The 17,875-nt window shown below is 44.1% G+C and overlaps 1 protein-coding gene across 1 annotated transcript in view; it reads right to left on the bottom strand.

Annotated features, from left to right (window-relative positions):
• Nucleotides 1-17,875, bottom strand: part of DNAJC11 (DnaJ heat shock protein family (Hsp40) member C11) — a 73,594-nt gene that overhangs the window by 22,820 nt on the left and 32,899 nt on the right. The window contains exon 4 of the mRNA XM_019480991.2: nucleotides 16,807-16,908. Coding sequence (XP_019336536.1) covers nucleotides 16,807-16,908 — 102 coding nt within the window. The remainder of the gene's footprint in view (nucleotides 1-16,806; nucleotides 16,909-17,875) is intronic.

Consider the following 17,875-nt stretch of genomic DNA (forward strand, 5'->3'; position numbering starts at 1 on the left):
CAAGCACGAAAGAGCATAGAGCATGAAAGTTTTTAATGAATCAAAATGGCGACGAGGCTGTGTGCCACCGATGCTTCCTGCCCGATACCCATGAGCGTTATAGCAAAACCCACGAGCGCTAAGTGAAACCAGGTATCAAAGTGAAATGAGCGCTATAGAGAAATAGTGCTAAGCGAAACAGCATTAAGCGGGGGTTGCCTGTACCTCTGGCAAAGGGTTTGGGGAGCTTTCTCTTGCTGCTGAGTCAACAATGTTCCCCCATGTGGGAGAGTGTTCGAGAGGAACAGCTGGATGCATAAAAGTAAAATCATCTTTCACAGATCAGTTTTGCACAAACCAAATTCAAGAGCTGGTTCTATGCAAAAAACACTCCAAGAGAGTGTAAACACGGAGGAAATAAATTCATCTTTAAATTGAAGTGAACACTCATGGAACTTTTTCCTGTGTTCACCTTGTTTTAGTAAATGACCCCTACTTGAAGTGTTCAAACAGCTGCAGGGTATATATTAAGGGCCTCAGAGAAGCATGCTTCATTCCTCATCTAAAACAAGTTTGTATTACAAGATTCAGCAAGCTTTCTTCTAAACGTTCCCCCCATCCCAAGAGTACAGTGTTAAAACAAACCCAAAACATCATGCAAACTAATTGAAAAAAAAAAAATCAAACATTTCTAAAGAGAAATGAGGGGAAAACATCTGATTACTGGGATAATGCATTTCAATCTGTCTAGTTTAGACATGAAAATACAAATGTATTAAGACATTTGTTTTCTGTAGCTGCACCTTTTACTTGCTGACAATGAAATCTTCATTAGAACTGATAAACAGAAAAAAAATTGCTAATATTAACCCTGAGCAAAATGAGGTATTTAGGCAAATCTGAAATTAGCCTAGTTCTAAGCAGATTCATCATCACTTTCTATTGCTTACACAGACTTTCCAAGCAGGAAAAAATGGAAATAAATATTTTAAAATATAAAAATGTGCTTTAAAAAAGTTAGGGTTCTCCTGGAGCTCATGTAGCATCCAAATTAAATCACTTTTTGAAGCTGACTAGATTTCAAGCTGATGATATCTTTTTGAGGATATTAAAACAGCAACATTAAAACTAGTTTGACTTTCTGCTCAAGGAAGCAAAACTATTTGTTCCCAACATTTATTTGGGACAAGAATGCACTGTTTAGGAACACACCACTGAGCATATCAGCTTTCCAAAGTCTACAACTGTTTCTCAAGTTTCAGTTATCCCTTGTGCTCTTTCTTGAAATAATGCCAAACTGTGAAACAATGCCAAAAAGCCAGTGACTTGGGAAGCACTGCAGCACTCTGCCGTTGCTCCAAGACTCTGAAAAGTGATTGAATAGAAAAGCCAAAAGGAAGACAAGCAGAGATTTTGGTCCTGACTGCCAATCACGCTTGATGAAATTAAAATAAACACACTCCATAGCATGACTGATTAAGCAATTTTGAAAGTACAAGAGCATTTATTTTAACAATCGAGAGAACTGCTTTGATGCTTTTCTGCTGCTCTTCATCTGTTTCAAGGAAATAAGTGACGCATGGTTTTTTCAAGTGTACTGGTTATAGCTGAAAAATAGGAAGATTTGCCACTCAGTTTCCAAACTCAAAAGAGTGCTTTGATAGCACTAGTAACCTGCTTTCACCTTCTACTAAATACACTTAAAAAGAGGAAGTTACCAAACTGAAGTAATGAGCGGGGATCCTGGTTTTCTGTTTAAAAATCACAAATTCTCTTTAAAAAAAAAAAAGGAAAGGGAAAAAAAGCCCAGCAAAATTCTCTGATTTAAAAAACCCAAAATCTGTGTTTTTCTGTGATTAAAATGAAATGTCGCTATATACATACATATACACACATACATAAGTATATACATACACACTCACAACCCACAGTCCCCCACCCCCCCGCTGCCAGGGTTATGGGACCAGGGACCTGGGCAGCACCCCAGCCTCAGCCCTGTCCAACTCCCTCCCTCACTGTGATGGCCTCAATTCTGCCCCCACCAGACTTACCTGTGGGAAACTGCAGGGAGCTGCTCTCCATGCTGCCTGGCTGTCACATGCATGTGTGCACGCGCATATGCATGTGGCGCCCCCTGCCTTTATCATCCTCCTCCCGTTTCCCCCAGCCCCTTGCAGGCTGGAATTCTGTCAACCTGCAAGGGGAAACCCGTCATTTCCCCAATTTTTCTCCCATTTCCCCCCATTTTTCTGAGAAAGTTTGTGTTTTACTGCATTTTTTCATGGTGAATGGAAACCCCAGATCCCTGGTAATGAGGTAGTGATAGCGCTGGATTTAGAGTGCAAACAGGAACAGAACATACCACTATCAACAGAAAAAACATAAATAAAAAACCTTAAATTGGACAGTGTACCTGGAAGTGGACTGGAAGTACTTCTGGTCCACCTGGGAGTGCGCTGCCCCCCACCCCCAGCTTGGCGATTGGCTGCGAGGGGACTCCATGTGCCACCCCAGACCCAGAAGGCACCAGTTGCCAAGCCAGGGGGGTGTGGTATACTGGAGCTACTGGGGAGGCCATGGTGTCAGCGCAGGTGTCAGCTTAGGGCAGCTGTACTACTGGTTTCATTTGTGTGAAGAAGTAACAGGCAGGGCATGGCTGCTCTGGTAGTTTGCCAGAAAGGTCAAGGGCAGAGACATTGCTGTAGTGTGCTTAGCCCAAGGGACACCAAAGGCACTGCCTTCTAGTGTGACCTAAACCCAGGAGCATACTGAAGGTCCTGTCAGAGAAAGCTGTCAGAACACTGATATTTGCTCTTACCTTTTTCCTCCAAATTTAGGCTATACCTGGAAAATACAGTTGTTTCTAAACTTTAAAATGTAACATTCTCTAAAACAGGATCATCTGCCTGACCTTTCTGAAGAAACCATCAAAATCCACACATCTCCATGAGTTATCCGATTGATATTCAGGACTTTATAGATTCTACTTTATTTCCCGCCTCCTCCCCCTTCTCTTCTACTATATAAATGTCATTTAACTATGAGTATTCTAGTGGTCTACGACTCTCACAACACAGCAATAACCATTTATGGACGGTAACAGTAAAAAAGCTAAACTGCAGCACTTGGACTTTTTTGTAAAGATGTATTTTTATTTGGGATTTCCTTTTCTCCACCTACTGGAGCATTTAAAAACCTGCCTTAATCAAAGAGTTGTATTTGAAGTTTAAAACCACACTCAGTTGCATGCATTATAATAGTTGGAAGATTAGATGAAGAAAGAAGACCTCCAGATAAATTTTTTACTGGATTTTCTGAACTGGGGAGTTGCCCATCAATCCCCCCTCATCCCCTCCCCCCAATTTCTCTGCCTTCCACAAAGATGTATTTCACTGAATGATGACCCAGCATAGTGGATTCTATGAAGAAATCTTCCCTGCTGTCAAACAGGTAAAGTCACCCACGAACAGTCTATAGATCCTGGCAAGGAAACTGGCTCCAATACAGGCACAGGAAAAGCAGCAGATGGTGCTGTTAAAAATATCCCCACAGAACAGCACCCCCATGCCACTGGATAATATGGAAGGAGGTTGCTGCTGCCATAAATTTCCTATCAGCCAATTGCTCAGAGACTAGAGGAGAGGAGAAAGCAAAACCCCAAAATGTGGGAGCTGTGCATGAACAACAAGGATGACCTATGCAAATGCTCCTGAAGTGTCAATTGCACCTGCAGCAATATGATGTAAAGTGCAACAGCACAGGAGGAAGGAAGGAGGTTCATGCTACTTCACAACAGAACAAACTGCGCCATCTCCCCATCACCTGAAATTCTTCTTAATGAATGAAGGTGCTTTTGAATCTTAAGAGCACCAGAGACTGCTTGGTTATTAGAGCTTTCCTTTGAAGTCAGTTATAAAGCACCCTGAAATCTCTTTCCTTACCACCAAAAGACAGATCTCACATGATGGAGCATCTCATAGCTCCCTCTGCTCCCTCAAATATAGCAGGCTGACTGGTTGGGAGTAAAACCAAATATTATAAGTCTTTCTGTTGGTGCCAACACATAGTTCTTCACCATACCTGACAACTCAGGACACAGCTTTTGAGAAACCGGCTATCAGTTTAGCACAAATAGCTTTAGTGAAAGTCACCAGTGTTTTATAACTATCCCCTGACCTGCTCTTTTCTTAGTATCACAGTGTTTGAGCAACTAAAGGATCTCTCTTCAGCAGTCAGGATGTAATCAATTACCCCAAGGAGTGTCTGCAAGCACTGTAACAGAGAGGTTGCAAGAATGAACCCTATGAAACAAATTAAAGATATAAAATGTCTCCTAACCTCAAACACTGTAATTCTAACAGTAATTAACATTTATAGCAAAATTATAACCATAAACAATGGGATTTATAATGGGACACCCCAGTGTGATGTACAGAACATTCTTCTACTGAAAAGTTCCATCCTACTCATGCCACCTTCAACAGGTCCCCAGATTTAAGAATATATGTCTAAAAACTAAATCTTTGTCACTGCTTAGCAGGATGTTCCAGCAAGTGCAGCCTCTCCTCCAGACAGTTCGGGCAGGGGGCCTTGCACCTCAGAACTCTCATTTTGGCAAAGCTGCAGGACCAGCTTTAATTATATTCAACCCTGTGCGAGTAGAAATCCAGAGAATTGCCCCAACTGCCACTGCCTGCCTCGTTCACAAAGAAAGCCTGTGTGGCGCAGCTAAACATCCGCAAAGTCACAACACCAGATGGAGGTTTTACCTCTTCCTCCCAGTGAGGGCATAATTTATTTAAATATATTGATTTCCAAGTTTATATAGCAGAACAAAAACAGCAGGTTTAATTTAAATTACTCGGATCTTCCGAATCAGCTGAATGGGTTTTTGATGCCTGGTGCTGGAATGTTTACTCTTATATGCAGGGTAAAAGGAGCATGCAGCTGGCTTCTAGCTGACAGTGGCCTTGAAGACTGACTGAAGGCAGTGCTCTGACATCCCCTCTCACCAATCACTGAGGATGAAGTCTCCCATCCACTTAATGCCCTTACAGCACAAAAAAGCAAGGCAGCCAAGAAGGGGCTTAAAACACTCATGTCAAAGTCAGTGATCCCTCCCAACCTCAGATCTCACCCAGATCATACCTGGGACTCCCAGCTATTCTCAGGGCTCTGCCGCTAAAGTTAAATTGACCTTAATTTGGTAGCAGTACCTCTGCATCCTGTGGTTCTCCAGTACACCTAGAATTTGAAATCTGTAGTGAATTATCTAGGAAAGCAAACAGAAGCACAACTCAATCCCACATTATTTAATTTGATATGACACTTAATTCCTTTTAAGGTGCCCCATAATTTCTAAATTTTCAGCATGCTGCAATATTTTGCATTAAAAGCAAAAACCTATGTTAAAAAAAAATGTTGCGAGACACAGAGAATTTTAACATCTAATGAGAGAGCAACTGGCATTCATCTACATCTGCAGACAGGCAGTAGGGCAAGGGTGGGCAAAAAAACAGCCCACAGGCCAAATCTGACCCGTCAAGCACTTTCACCAGGCGCACAGCACTCACTAACAAGTTGTGCCCCGCCCAAACCTTCTGCCCATGAGGGTGGGAGTGAGGCGCCCACGTGTACATATGCCCCCAACATACCCTAATGAGCATCCCACCCTCGTGGGCGGACAGACCCAGCCAGCATGCAGCTCCTGGGCAGGGCTGCTGCTGCTGCTGGGGAATCTGCTTGGCTTCCCCTGCCTCCAGGTCACTCCAGGCAGCAGGTAGGGAAGCAGCAGGGGCTGGGGAGGTGCTGCAGCTGGGCAGAAGCATGGGGCTGGGACTGGTGGCAGAGTTAGTGGCCAGGGGGCCAGTGGCAGCGTGGATGAGGTGGGCAGTGTGTGGGGGGGGGGCATGGGGACCCCCCCCACACTGTCCCCATGGTGCACAGCCCCAGTAGGCAGTGGTAGTAGCAGCAGCAGGTGGGGGCACTCAGGGCACTCGTGCCTGACACAGGTGCTGGTGCCTAGTGAGGTACAGCTCCAGCCAGTGCTACCCATCCTGGTTAGGGGTGCAGCCTCCACTTGGCTGTCTCTATCGCCAGTGCTCCCTACGATGCATGTGCAGCCTCTGCACTTGCATGGCACAGGAGGAAAGCCCCATGCACTGAAGCTAGCTTGCCTTCCCGCCGAGGCTGCACAGCACAGTAGGGAAGCCCCAGGAGCCTTCCCCTGCGAAGTATAGAAGGCAGCCAATTCCAGCATGCAGAGCTTCCCTCCCGTGCCATGTGAGCACAGGGTGTGCACCAATAGAGACTGCCCTGTGGAGAATGCACCCCTTGCCTTGATGTGCAGCAGTGGCCGGAGCTGCACCAGGCACGAGCACCCCCACCTGCTGTTGCGCCATGGGGGAAGTGCTGGGGGGGAGGGGGGTCTTCAAAACCCCCCACCCTCCCTCCCTCATCCCACAAACGCCACATACCCTCCCCCCACAGCCCCCTAACATATACACAACCGCCCCCACAACCCCCCCACACATGTCTGTTTGTTTTTGTAAATGAAGGACAGAATTACAGGGCACATGCCCTGCAACCAGGAATGGAATATTTTGTAAATGTCATAGCCACAAAAGTGGACATACAAGGGGCTGATGCTGTATCTGTTCGTACACGAAAAAAGGGAACGCTGGTCATACATATCTTTGTATTAAAGTTACTGGTCTCCAATATGTAAGGGCAGTAGTTCAAAGTCTTCCTCTGGAGTTCAAATCTTTCCTTATTTTCTCTTCCCTAAGATTTTTACAACTATTAATTTTTGCTGGGACTTGCACCGTGCTAGGCCAGTGCTTTCCTGAACAGAAGAGATACGATGAACTCTGTCCCAAGAAGCTCATCATATGAAGAGGTTTAGTCACCCTTGCATTGGAGTCACTGTACCATTTTAGTGACCAAACTTTATAGTACCTTAGATTTCAAACAGCCTCCTGATAACATCACAATCTTCATTGTGGTAATAGATGGCTAATATTCAAAAAAAGAGTGACTGCACTTCATAGTTACACAAAAGAAAAAAATTCAGTTTAGGAGAATACCTGCACAAATATCTACCTATAATTTTCTCCATTTCTTTTGTTGGCATTGCTAATTATTGCAAAGAAAATTGTTTTTTGTGTAAATGCTATGTGCCTATTTTTCAAGTTTTGCTGCACTATGAAAGACTTTTTATAATCTCTGCTTTTTAAAAAAAACATGTGGTGCCCTTTTAGTTAATTTTCCATAGAATATGCCTCACAACAGTAAAGAAGTGATTGCTCTTGACATGATGAATTTTCCTGTAAAATATAATCTGTTCATGGGAATCACAAAGACTGAACTGGGAAGGCAGCCAGTACTACTATGAATATAGTGAGCAGGAGAGAAAGTTTGTGCATTAGCTACCAGTAGAAGCGAGGGTGGGGTGGAAATCAAGAAACAATCAAATAGTGAGGGTAGCAGGCATTGTGAGACAAGGTCAAGGAGACGAAACTGAAGATGGCCCTTAGAGACAAAAAAATCAAGCATGAAGCAACAACCCTAAACTTAATACTAACAAATGGAGTAATAAGAATCAGAGGGTTTGGCTTGAACCAGGGCTTGTTCTGTAATATTTTGAAGGCTACAGATCAAAACTTAAGGATACTAACTGAAAAAGGGAATTAAAATAATCAATACATGAAATGACAATGGAACAAATCAATCCAGTTGTCTAACAGTGACAGGAAATATAGATTAATTATTGAAACAAAAACAAACAAAAGAGGGATCTCATAAGCTGCCTTGAATTTATTGTGGGGAGTGTCAGGGATATATATGGTAGCCGTGTTGGTCTGAGAAAAAGAAATGCAAATATCTAGAACTCTTGGTTCCAAAATGATACCTGAGTTGGTCTGATAAAAACAAGAAATTGCAAAAAAGTGTGGCATATAAATCTAATAAATAGACATATCTTTTCACCATACAGCTCAAGCAATCAAGCGGGGGCAAAATTCCTTTACCATTTGCATCCAACCAATTTGAATCTCATAATTTGCTATATCCTGGTTATAAATCCCCTCCCCTCCTCTTTTTTCATTACTTGTTCCCAGTGTTCTTACACTGGTAGGTAGGGAGGTAGCATTACTAGAAATACTACTACTGCAGATTAGCCTTGGAGCAGAGTAGGCAAGACCATTGCTGCAATGCCAGTAATCATGCCACTGCCAACTAGGGATGCACTGGTAGAAATTTTTGGGGCTGATAGTGATTGCCGATTTTTAAGGAGGCATATTGGTCGATACTGAGCTGATTTCCAATACAGCATGGACAGCTGGTGCAGCTGGTACGTCTGTTGTGGTGGAAGGGGAGTGGGGAGGGCAGGGCTGTGTGAAGAGGGCAGATCAAGGCCCCGGCAGCGAGGGAGGCAGTGGGGCTGGGGCCAGGGTTGGGGCAGGCGCTGCTCAGCCAGGGCAGGATAGGTTGCGGGACAGAGCTGTGACTCATTCAGGGGGTGCTGCAAGGGGAGCGGCTTCTACTGATGTGTGCACCCCAGCAGGGCACTGGGGGGGGGAAGAGGGGCATGTGCCCCCTGGATCTGCGAGGGGAGGATGCCACTGTGGGCTGGGGCAGTGCCAGACTATTCCTGGTGGGGGTTGGGTTGGGCTGCATTCGGAGCGGTCAGTGGCAATGCTGGGAGGGAGCTACCCCAAAATTCACTGTAGCACCCCAACCCCCTCCCAGTGCTGCTGCCACCCACCCCAAACACAGCCTGGCCCAACCCCGGCTGCAGCCCACCCCACCCCATGCAGATCCAGGGGTGCATGCCCTTCCTCTCCCCATGCCCTTCCGGGGTGCATGCAGTGGCAGGAGCTGCCCTCTCCCTCCCTCCCTCACTGCCTGGGCCTTAGATCAAGCCCCTCTCCCTCCCCACCACCTGGGCCTGGGCTCCCCACCCGCTTCCCTCCCCACTCCCCTTCCACCACAAGGCTTACCAACTGGACACAGCTCTTCAAGCTGCTGGTCTGCGCTCCTCACCACCTACGTGCTGCGCTGTGGCTGTGCACTTGCACGGGCCATTTATTGGCCACATTAATCAGCCACATCAGGCCTATGTCTAATGCAGCCAATTTTCTTTATATCAGTGTCAATCCGATACTGGACCAATGTATTGGTGCATCTCTACTGCCAACATCAGTGGAAGTATCCCTGAGGAACAGCATATGACAAAAAATCTAGATAGATACAACCTCTTGGAAGGATCTTTTTCAGGAGTGTCTCTTTTCTGCTCTACCTGTCCTGAGTTAGTAGTGTGAGATTTCAGAAATATTTTCCTACATTGGTATTTTCAACATATACATGCAGTATTCTGTAATTTTCTTATGACTGGCAGCCTGATAACATTTCTCATTATTCTAAGGGCCATGACAGATGTTATACTTAAGACATGATTAGCAGATTAATCATGTCTTGGGTAGTAACCCAGCCACATGTTCAAGCAACTAATGGTGTGGAACTAAAACAGGGAACAAGCAACAAAGTTATTACACAAAATATGCACAATAACTGTGTGATGGGAACAAGCCACACCTTAAACTGAATGTATGGCCACTTCTAGCCTCAGCAGTGCAACAAGAGTACTTCAAAGCTCTGATGAGCTCTCAAATCTGGAAGCATCAATCTGCTGACTGCTGCTCCCAGCCACAGGAGCACAGCAAAGCAACGGGCTCCAAATATGTTCCTATGGCTGGGAGCACCAATTACTTGGCTGATGCTTCCAGCCATGGGAGTACCAAGCCCCCAGCTCGCTATTTGCCAGTGCAGGTGGGAGCCGGGTTCATGATTCACAATTCCACAAGAACACCTCTTGTCATGCACATGTTCAGTTAAAGGCTGCCACATCTGTAAGGGACCTTAATCTGGATCTCATAAGTATTTACGCTATGTTATGATTTTCTTGTAAAACTTACACCAACACTTCTTTTGTCTAAGCCAGGGCAGTCCAGCTTCCAAGTGGACGGGGGCCAAACACCCTGTCGGCTGCACACCCTGTGCACGGTACGAGGGTAAGCTACATCCCCCTTGGGCCATACACCCCATGGACACCGCTCCCAACCCCCCACCCCCAACTTGCAATCTCCACTGCTGCACATGTGCTCACAAATGCCCTGCTGCACTGTGACCCCCTTGACCCTCCTTCTCTCCCCAGTACACACCCTGCCCCAGACTTACCCTCAGCTCCTCATACTGACCTCACCTTTGGGATAGGGGCAGGAGCATTAGCAGGAGGGAGGAGGATCCCAGAGTGATGTTGCAGTCAGAGTGATGGTAGGGGTAGGGGGGGAAGCAGCACCTGGGGTGCTACAGCTTAACCTTCCCAGGGCACATATGGCCCATGGGCTTCTAGCTGGACAGCCCTGCTCTAAGATTAATTAAAATGGGAAAAAATGCCATAATACCAGCCAATGTCTATCTAATGAACTCAGGAAAAGCTAGACCCAATCCCAGAGGCAGCAAAGAAGAGGGAAGGCACTCCACCCAGAAAACTAGTGCTGTGCACAAGAAGACTATAGACCTAATCAGAAGCAGTGCCAGAGAAGGGCAAGTGAGGGAAACAAAAGACTCTGACTGGGCTAAATTTTTATTACTTCAACATGTAAATTGGATCCATCTTAACAAAGAATCTGCACAGAGCAGTCTCCCGGAACATCCTGAGGACATGAGAAGAATGTAGAGAGAGCTGCAAGTAAGAGGTTAGAGTAGGCTAAGGGATGGATCAGAAAAGATTCTCTCTCTCTCCTTGCTGCTTTTCCGATACAGCTACTTCCCTAGGAGGTGACATACATGCCCAGGGAGGAGGGGAAAGGGGGGAGGGGGCGGAGCAGGTGCCAGGTAGAAGCATCTACACTCAGACACTGGTCTCCCCACAGCAAATAATGGGGTTTTATTTCTCCAAATGGGAAGCAGTTCTCAGATCAGACAAATGACTTTCCAAACTCAGCACATCTTAAAAAAACACAAACAAACCCCTAAAAAGCAAAGACCCCATTCAAAATCTGCCAAACTGCCTACATCTGGTTATCATTCAACATTTCTGGTTAGAAATGCTTTATTTAGCTGGAACCATTTTACAGAACTAATAAAACACTGGAAATTTTAAAATAACTTGCGTTCTTGTATGAAATGATCACAGCTGTGCTATCCAATTCTATAGGAACACTGCCTGGAGAGACATTTCCATAGAATGCCAATAAGCAATTGCTGTAAACACCCAGATGGCTAATTTTATTGCAGGACATAGAGACTCAAGCTTACAATGCAGCTCTATTTTTTATTGCTCACTACCACAGTCAAACACCCAGATAAAATGTCAAATTCCTAAAGTCACAGAGATACATTATATAGTGATAACCACAGATGCCTGTCTGTTCCACACACCCCCACAGAATTTCTATCTGCACTAAGCCACCCTCATTTACAACAGTGATATGTTCAGTTCCCCCAGTTTTATGTAGTTGCTGGTATCAAGAATTGGTCTGATCCCCTTCCTGGTTGGCATGCTGCTAAAAGCAGTTCAGAAAGGTTCTCAAAAGGGTGGAATGGACTAATTTAAACCACTAGGTGATGGTAACCATTGCACAGTCTGTTTTGACTCCTTTGCTCCTTTTATCTCAGCTCCCATTCAGAGAAAATCTTTGTTCACCACATCCTTGCTAATGTAAACCCAAATGATGCCAGGCACACACATCGGAGCATAATAAATCCACCTTCCCCATGTTCCTTCCTTAAAGGTGACGCCAGATAACAGGCATTTTAGTAACTGAACTCCCTGGGATCCAGAAGATGTGGTTCCTCTTGAAGGAATTAAAAAATAAAAAGCCATCAGTGCTATATTAAATATTTGTTTTAAACTACTTTAGCTTTGAAACAGATTTTTCCAGTGTTTTATTAAAACAGAAGTTTACATTTTATTAGGACTATGGTGGGAAGGGTCCTTCCAGTTACACATTTAATTGTCACTAGAAAAGCTCAGGGAAAGACCAATAACTGTTAAAGGAAGAAAAAAGGTTTCTTCTGAAGGAGGGGCGAGAAGAAAAAGAAAGCAAGCCTGGGGGACCAAGTGTCACAGAAATACACTGCTGCATAGACAGAAAGTAATTTGTAGGCTCCTGTATACTAGATACAATTTTTAATGCTTATTTTTATTCAATTTTCTAGTGATAATATAGTTGATGCAGAGAAAAACTGTCATAAAAGAAAAATTAAATTATATATTGCATAACTGTTTTAGTCCCATGGGATGGGCAGAGCATAAACTGTTATTCAACAGTATGAGATATGCTGACAGATAAAGCTTAATATTCATACAGCAGCTTGTGTTTAGTTACTGTTACTACACTGCAGAGGCAAAAGGAAAGAGAGGTAGCATCCAGGAGCTGAGGAAGGGATGGAAACTTCAACATCATTTCAACTAAAGCCATAAATATGAAGATTAGCTCTACCATGCCCTGCCTGAAAGACAGGAGGGAGATGCCCAGAGACTTATCATTAGAACAGTATCAAATTAAGCCAGTGGTCTGTAGTCAGATTCGGCCGGTGGTCTTGGTCTGGTGCCTGGAATGGACATGGTAGGGCCCCATCCAGCCACATGGTGGGAAGGTGGGGGAACCAGCCCAGCCCTGAGCAGGAAGGGGGCACTGCCTGGACCTGCAGGCTGGGGGGATGGGGGCATGACCTGGCCCGAGCCCGGGGGAGGGTCAGTTCATGGCGCAGCCCCAACCCGATCCCAAAGGGCTTGGGAATTTGGCAGCACAGGAGGGGCCCATATTAATTGCCGCCACTCCTCTACCACTAAATTTCCCGACCTGCAGGGAGCCACATGGGCCAGATGCCATGGGTCTGCAGGCCACATTTAGCCCATGGGATAGAGGCTTAAGCACCCCTGAGTTAGGCAATGGCAAGTGGGAGGCTTCATTATCTGTTAAATTACATAAAACCAGTCAGTCCTTTTTAACTCATGGATTACAGAAACAGAAACAAAAGGAAGTTTTCCCAACAAAACCTATATTCAAAGAGAAAAAGAACTCAAAGGCTAAAACTGACAGCCCCCTATTTTCATTTCTTACTCCCCCTCCTTTGTACCAGGTTATCCGTTAGAGCAGGGGTGGGCAAAATACAGTAGTGCTCCACATGGGGCTGAGCCCTGCCCACTCCTGCCAGCCCAGGCCCTGGCCAGCACACACAGGTTTCCTGCAGTGCTGCTCCCAGAGTGGCTGCAGCCGCCCAAGTACTTCTCAGCTCCCCCTGCTTCCAGTGGTTGCTTCTCCTCTTGCCCCTATTGCACCTCTCCAGGCAGGAGGGAAGCTGCAGCTGGGTGGGGCTCCAGCTCCTGGCCACCTTCTACCCACTGTGCCCGCACAGTGCGATGAGAAGCCACCTGCAGGTGGCAATGGCAAGTGCCAAGTATGCAGCTACTGGACCCAGCATTAGGCCAGTTACCTATCGTTTGGAGAGTCAAAAGCCAAAAACCATACTGTGCACCCACAGAATGAGGTGGCAGAGCTAGAACTGTGGAGAAGGAGCTCTGGATACATTTGTATTGTGATGGGTACAAATTTGTAATCAGTTTTGTTTTAGCACAGAAAAAGAGTTCTGTACATTGGCACAATTAGTTTCAATAAGATGAAATGGGTAATAAATAATGCAAAAACATAACGTAGCAAATGTAAAATAATACAGAAAAACAAACAAATGATTGTGTGGAAAAATACAGCAAGACAAGACATGGAACACTGCTTCAGGACAACTCCTTAGTTAAACAGTACCTTCAATTTGTTCTTTATGAAAGCCATGCAGGGACAAACTTATTCCATAAGATTTTTTTTTCCACATTCTTTAACTTGCCTTCACATGGAATACATTTCAAGAACAACTACTCACCTTTAAATTAACACATTTCCTTAATCCATTTACTTACCTTTGAAAAGTAAACAAGCTCTTAATATCTGGGTGTTATTTCCAAAAACCCGTAGACTCTGTTGGGTAGTGGTGCTTTGCTAACACCAGCAAAAGTCTGAGAGAGTGCGCCAAGGTGAATAATCCAAATGTGGCATTTCTTTTGATGGGGACCAAAAGATTACTGCTACCCATCTCTTCACAAAAATCAGAATGTCACAATTCTGGTAATACAAACACTATCTAAAGTAAAAATCTCAGATGGTAAATTGAATGAGCCAAGAAACAAATGACACCCCACTATTATGGGACTAAAGGCACTGCACTAATCATTTTAGTGAGAGTCCCCAAGAACATGAAGCCTACAGAATGCTTGAAAATGCAAAGCGTGTCATTTGTGACCCTCATTTAGCCTGTACTATATTGCAGCTCTGAAAACAGCTATGTTTTTCCTGATCAAAGGGGGTATTCAGAAATAATTTAGAAGTTATTTTCTCATAAAAAGAATTCCATTAAGCTAGACGTGTTCTTTGTTTTAATAAAAATAACATATGTATGCGAGGAAGAATGACAGAAGTACTGATATTTAAGGTTTGTCATTAGGGTAACATCCCAATGACACAAAGAACATGTATATTTCCTCCTGGGTTTCAAACACAGACACAAAGACGTTTTTGATGTTTTATGTGAAATAGCTTAAAAGCCAAAAACTAGATGATATTTAGGAAAACTAGAGCATGCAGTGAAATTATACAGTACCAAAGACTGAACCTCTTGGAATTGCATTCACCTAATTTATGCAAGAGCCACGTGGTTCCAGAATCTTTTAAAATCACAATAGCTAGTAAACTCAGCTATCCTCTTCAGCCCTGGCTTGCTAAGTGTGGCAGGAATCAAGGAAACAGCCCATGAGGGTCATTAACATTTTGAACTACTGGCATGTCATAACTCTGAAGGGAGAGGAGAGAAAGTAGTGAGGGTCATATCACTCCTGACTTCATCCCTTCCCACCCACACCATACTATATTGCCATGAAAATATTGTTGTCAGTGCATTTAAATAACATCAAGATTCCAGCACTGACAACAATATTTTCATGGCAATATAGTATGGTGTGGGTAACTAAACTTAAATGGTAAGGTGAGTCACTTAGGTTCTAGTTTAGTGTTGCTCAAGCAGACCTAAACTTGGGAATGAGGCACTCAATAGCAGTTGCTGTAGTAAGGGTATCATAAAGTTCTCTCCAAATAGACACTAGCTGTGCTGCTGGCAAGATCCCAATATTGTTCAGGTTTATTTTGCTCTGTAAAGTCCAATGGGAATATTTCTACTGTCCAACTAGTTTGGTTAGCCATCTTTTCCTCCCAGTCAATTTCAAAGGCAAGCCTGAATTTCTCTCAGCAGGCTTCTACAGCAGAGAGTGGGGATATTGTTAGAGAACTGCAGGACGGTTCACCTTGGAATACTTGCATAAGACTCAGGGACCTCTCCATATCTGGAAGGTTTTTCAACTTTTTTAAGAAAGTCATTTACCGCCACATGTGCCACTGCAATAGCACAATGAATTCTTCATGGGGGACAAAATGTCACAAGAAATAACTATGCTTTAAGCCACATGCTAAATCCTTTTTTTCCCCCTGCTTTTTTAATATTCTATAGCACTGAAAGAGGGGAGAGGAACCCTATAAATGTAGGTGCCCAAGACTCAGTGAGTTTCAGATCCCTCTTCTACACATGACACCTTGTTTAGGATTTCATCATAGAATCACTGAAAATTAGGGTTGGAAAGGACCTTAGGAGGTTACTTAGTCCAATTCCCCGCTCAAAGCAGGAACAGCTCCAACTAGATCATCCCAGCCAAGGCTTTGTCTAGCTGGGTCTTAAAAACCTCTAAGGATGGAGATTCTACAATGTCTCTGGATAACCTGTTTCACTATTTTGCTACCCTCCTGGAAAGAAAGCTTTTCCTAATATCTAACCTAAACTTGCTGCAACTTGAAACCATTGCATCTTGTACTGTTATCTGCCACCACTGAGAACAACCTAGGTTCCATCCTCTTTAGAACCTCCCTTCAGGTAGTTGAAGACTGCTATTAAACCCTCCCTCAGTTCTCTCCTCCAGACTAAATAAGCCTAGTTGCCTCTTCTCATAAATCCCCATAAGCTCCTCTCCTCAGCTTCTCCTCATGTGTCATATTCCCAACCCCCTCACCATTTTCACTGCCCTCTGCTGGACTCCCTCCAATTTGTCCACATCCTTTCTGTAGTGGAGGGCCCAAAACTGGACACAGTACTCCAGATGTGGCCTCATTAGTGTCAAATAGAGGGGAATAATCACGTCCCTCAATCTGCTGGCAATACTTCTAACAATGCAGCCTAGTATGCCATTAACTTCCTTGGCGACAAGGGCACACTGGTGGATCATATTCATTTTATTGTCCACTGTAACCCCCAGGTCCTTTTCTGCAGAGCTGCTGCTTAACCAGATGGTCCCCAGCATGGCAGTGCATGGGACTATTCTGTCCTAAGTGCAGGACTTAGCACCTACCCTTATTGAACCTCATGTGATTTCTTTTGGTTCAATCCTCCAATTTGTCTAGTTCTCTCTGAATCCTAGCCCTACCATCCAGTGCATCTACTACTCCCCCCCCCCTCCCCATCTTGGTATTATCTGCAAACTTGCCAAGGGTATTATCTGCAAACTTGCCATCTTCCAAGTCACTGATGAAGATATTGAACAAAACTGGCCCCAGGGCACTCCACTTGATACTGGCTACCAACTAAACAGCAAGACACTGACTACTACCCTCTGAGCCAGATGATCCAGCAAATTTTCATTACTGAGATTAAGAATATTCTGTACTGTACCTTGGGATTAGTTCGCTGCTGAAGTCTTCTTTCTTCCCTCTCTCTTTGCAGACGTTCAAATTCTTCTCTAATTTCAGCTGGGGTTCTCTTCCTTTCCACAACCTGTGCAGAAAGGGGTTGAGATACAAAGGGTTATTGGGCAAGAGAATGCACAGCAAACAATTACAAGTGATTTAATCATTGATGGAATTTGAAACATTCTTAAGTCTCTTAATTCTCTCTCTAGACAGCCTCCCTTTCTTTGTAACATCACCTTTTTTGCTGTAAGTGTTCCAGGCCAGAGAGTTTTTATTACTTTATAATGTATTTGTAATGTAAGTACCATTTCTTGTCAGAAGCTTTTTATCCAATTAAAAAAAAAAACATTATAAATAATAAAAACCACCATCTCTCCATGTCCAGTAGGTCACGCCAAATATTTTTACTTATAAATTTATAACTGCTATCTATGCATCCACAAACAATTCTTAAATGACTCAGAGAAGAGTCAGGCAATGCTTTGTTCCCTCAAAGTTAACAAATCTGGCAAAGTGGCTGTGAGAGGGTGAAGAGTTTCAAAATCAAAGACTACCATGGAAGTGCCCTGTCCACAGTCCTCTCTTGGTACAACCAGATACACATGTAGCTTGAGCAGCACTGCTGATGGCAGACATAGTGAAAGAGGTTCTCTATAGTGAAGCCCCAAACCACTTGAAACTCATCATTGCTAAAGTTAACACCTTAAACACCATCTGGAAACTAAGACAAAAGTGTTACTTAGAGGGCTAGCACCACATTTTACCATATTTACTCAAATACAAGACAAGGTTTCCCTCCCCCCCCCCAAATCAGCATGGGGAAAAAAGCCCCTTGTCTTACATTCACATACTAGAAAACCTTGTCAAATACATTGTCTATCATTAAACAAAGGGCAAAAGCTGCATGTGCTCAGCAATGGAAACTAACTATAAACTATATTAAATGCAGTTAACACCAAGCATGACTATAAAACATGCATGACTATAAAACACATGGCCCATACTTTTCATCCTGGGGCTTCATATACTCCTAAATCTATGGCAGGCATCCT

Source organism: Alligator mississippiensis, chromosome 13 (assembly GCF_030867095.1).
Source record: "Alligator mississippiensis isolate rAllMis1 chromosome 13, rAllMis1, whole genome shotgun sequence".
NCBI lineage: Eukaryota > Metazoa > Chordata > Crocodylia > Alligatoridae > Alligator > Alligator mississippiensis.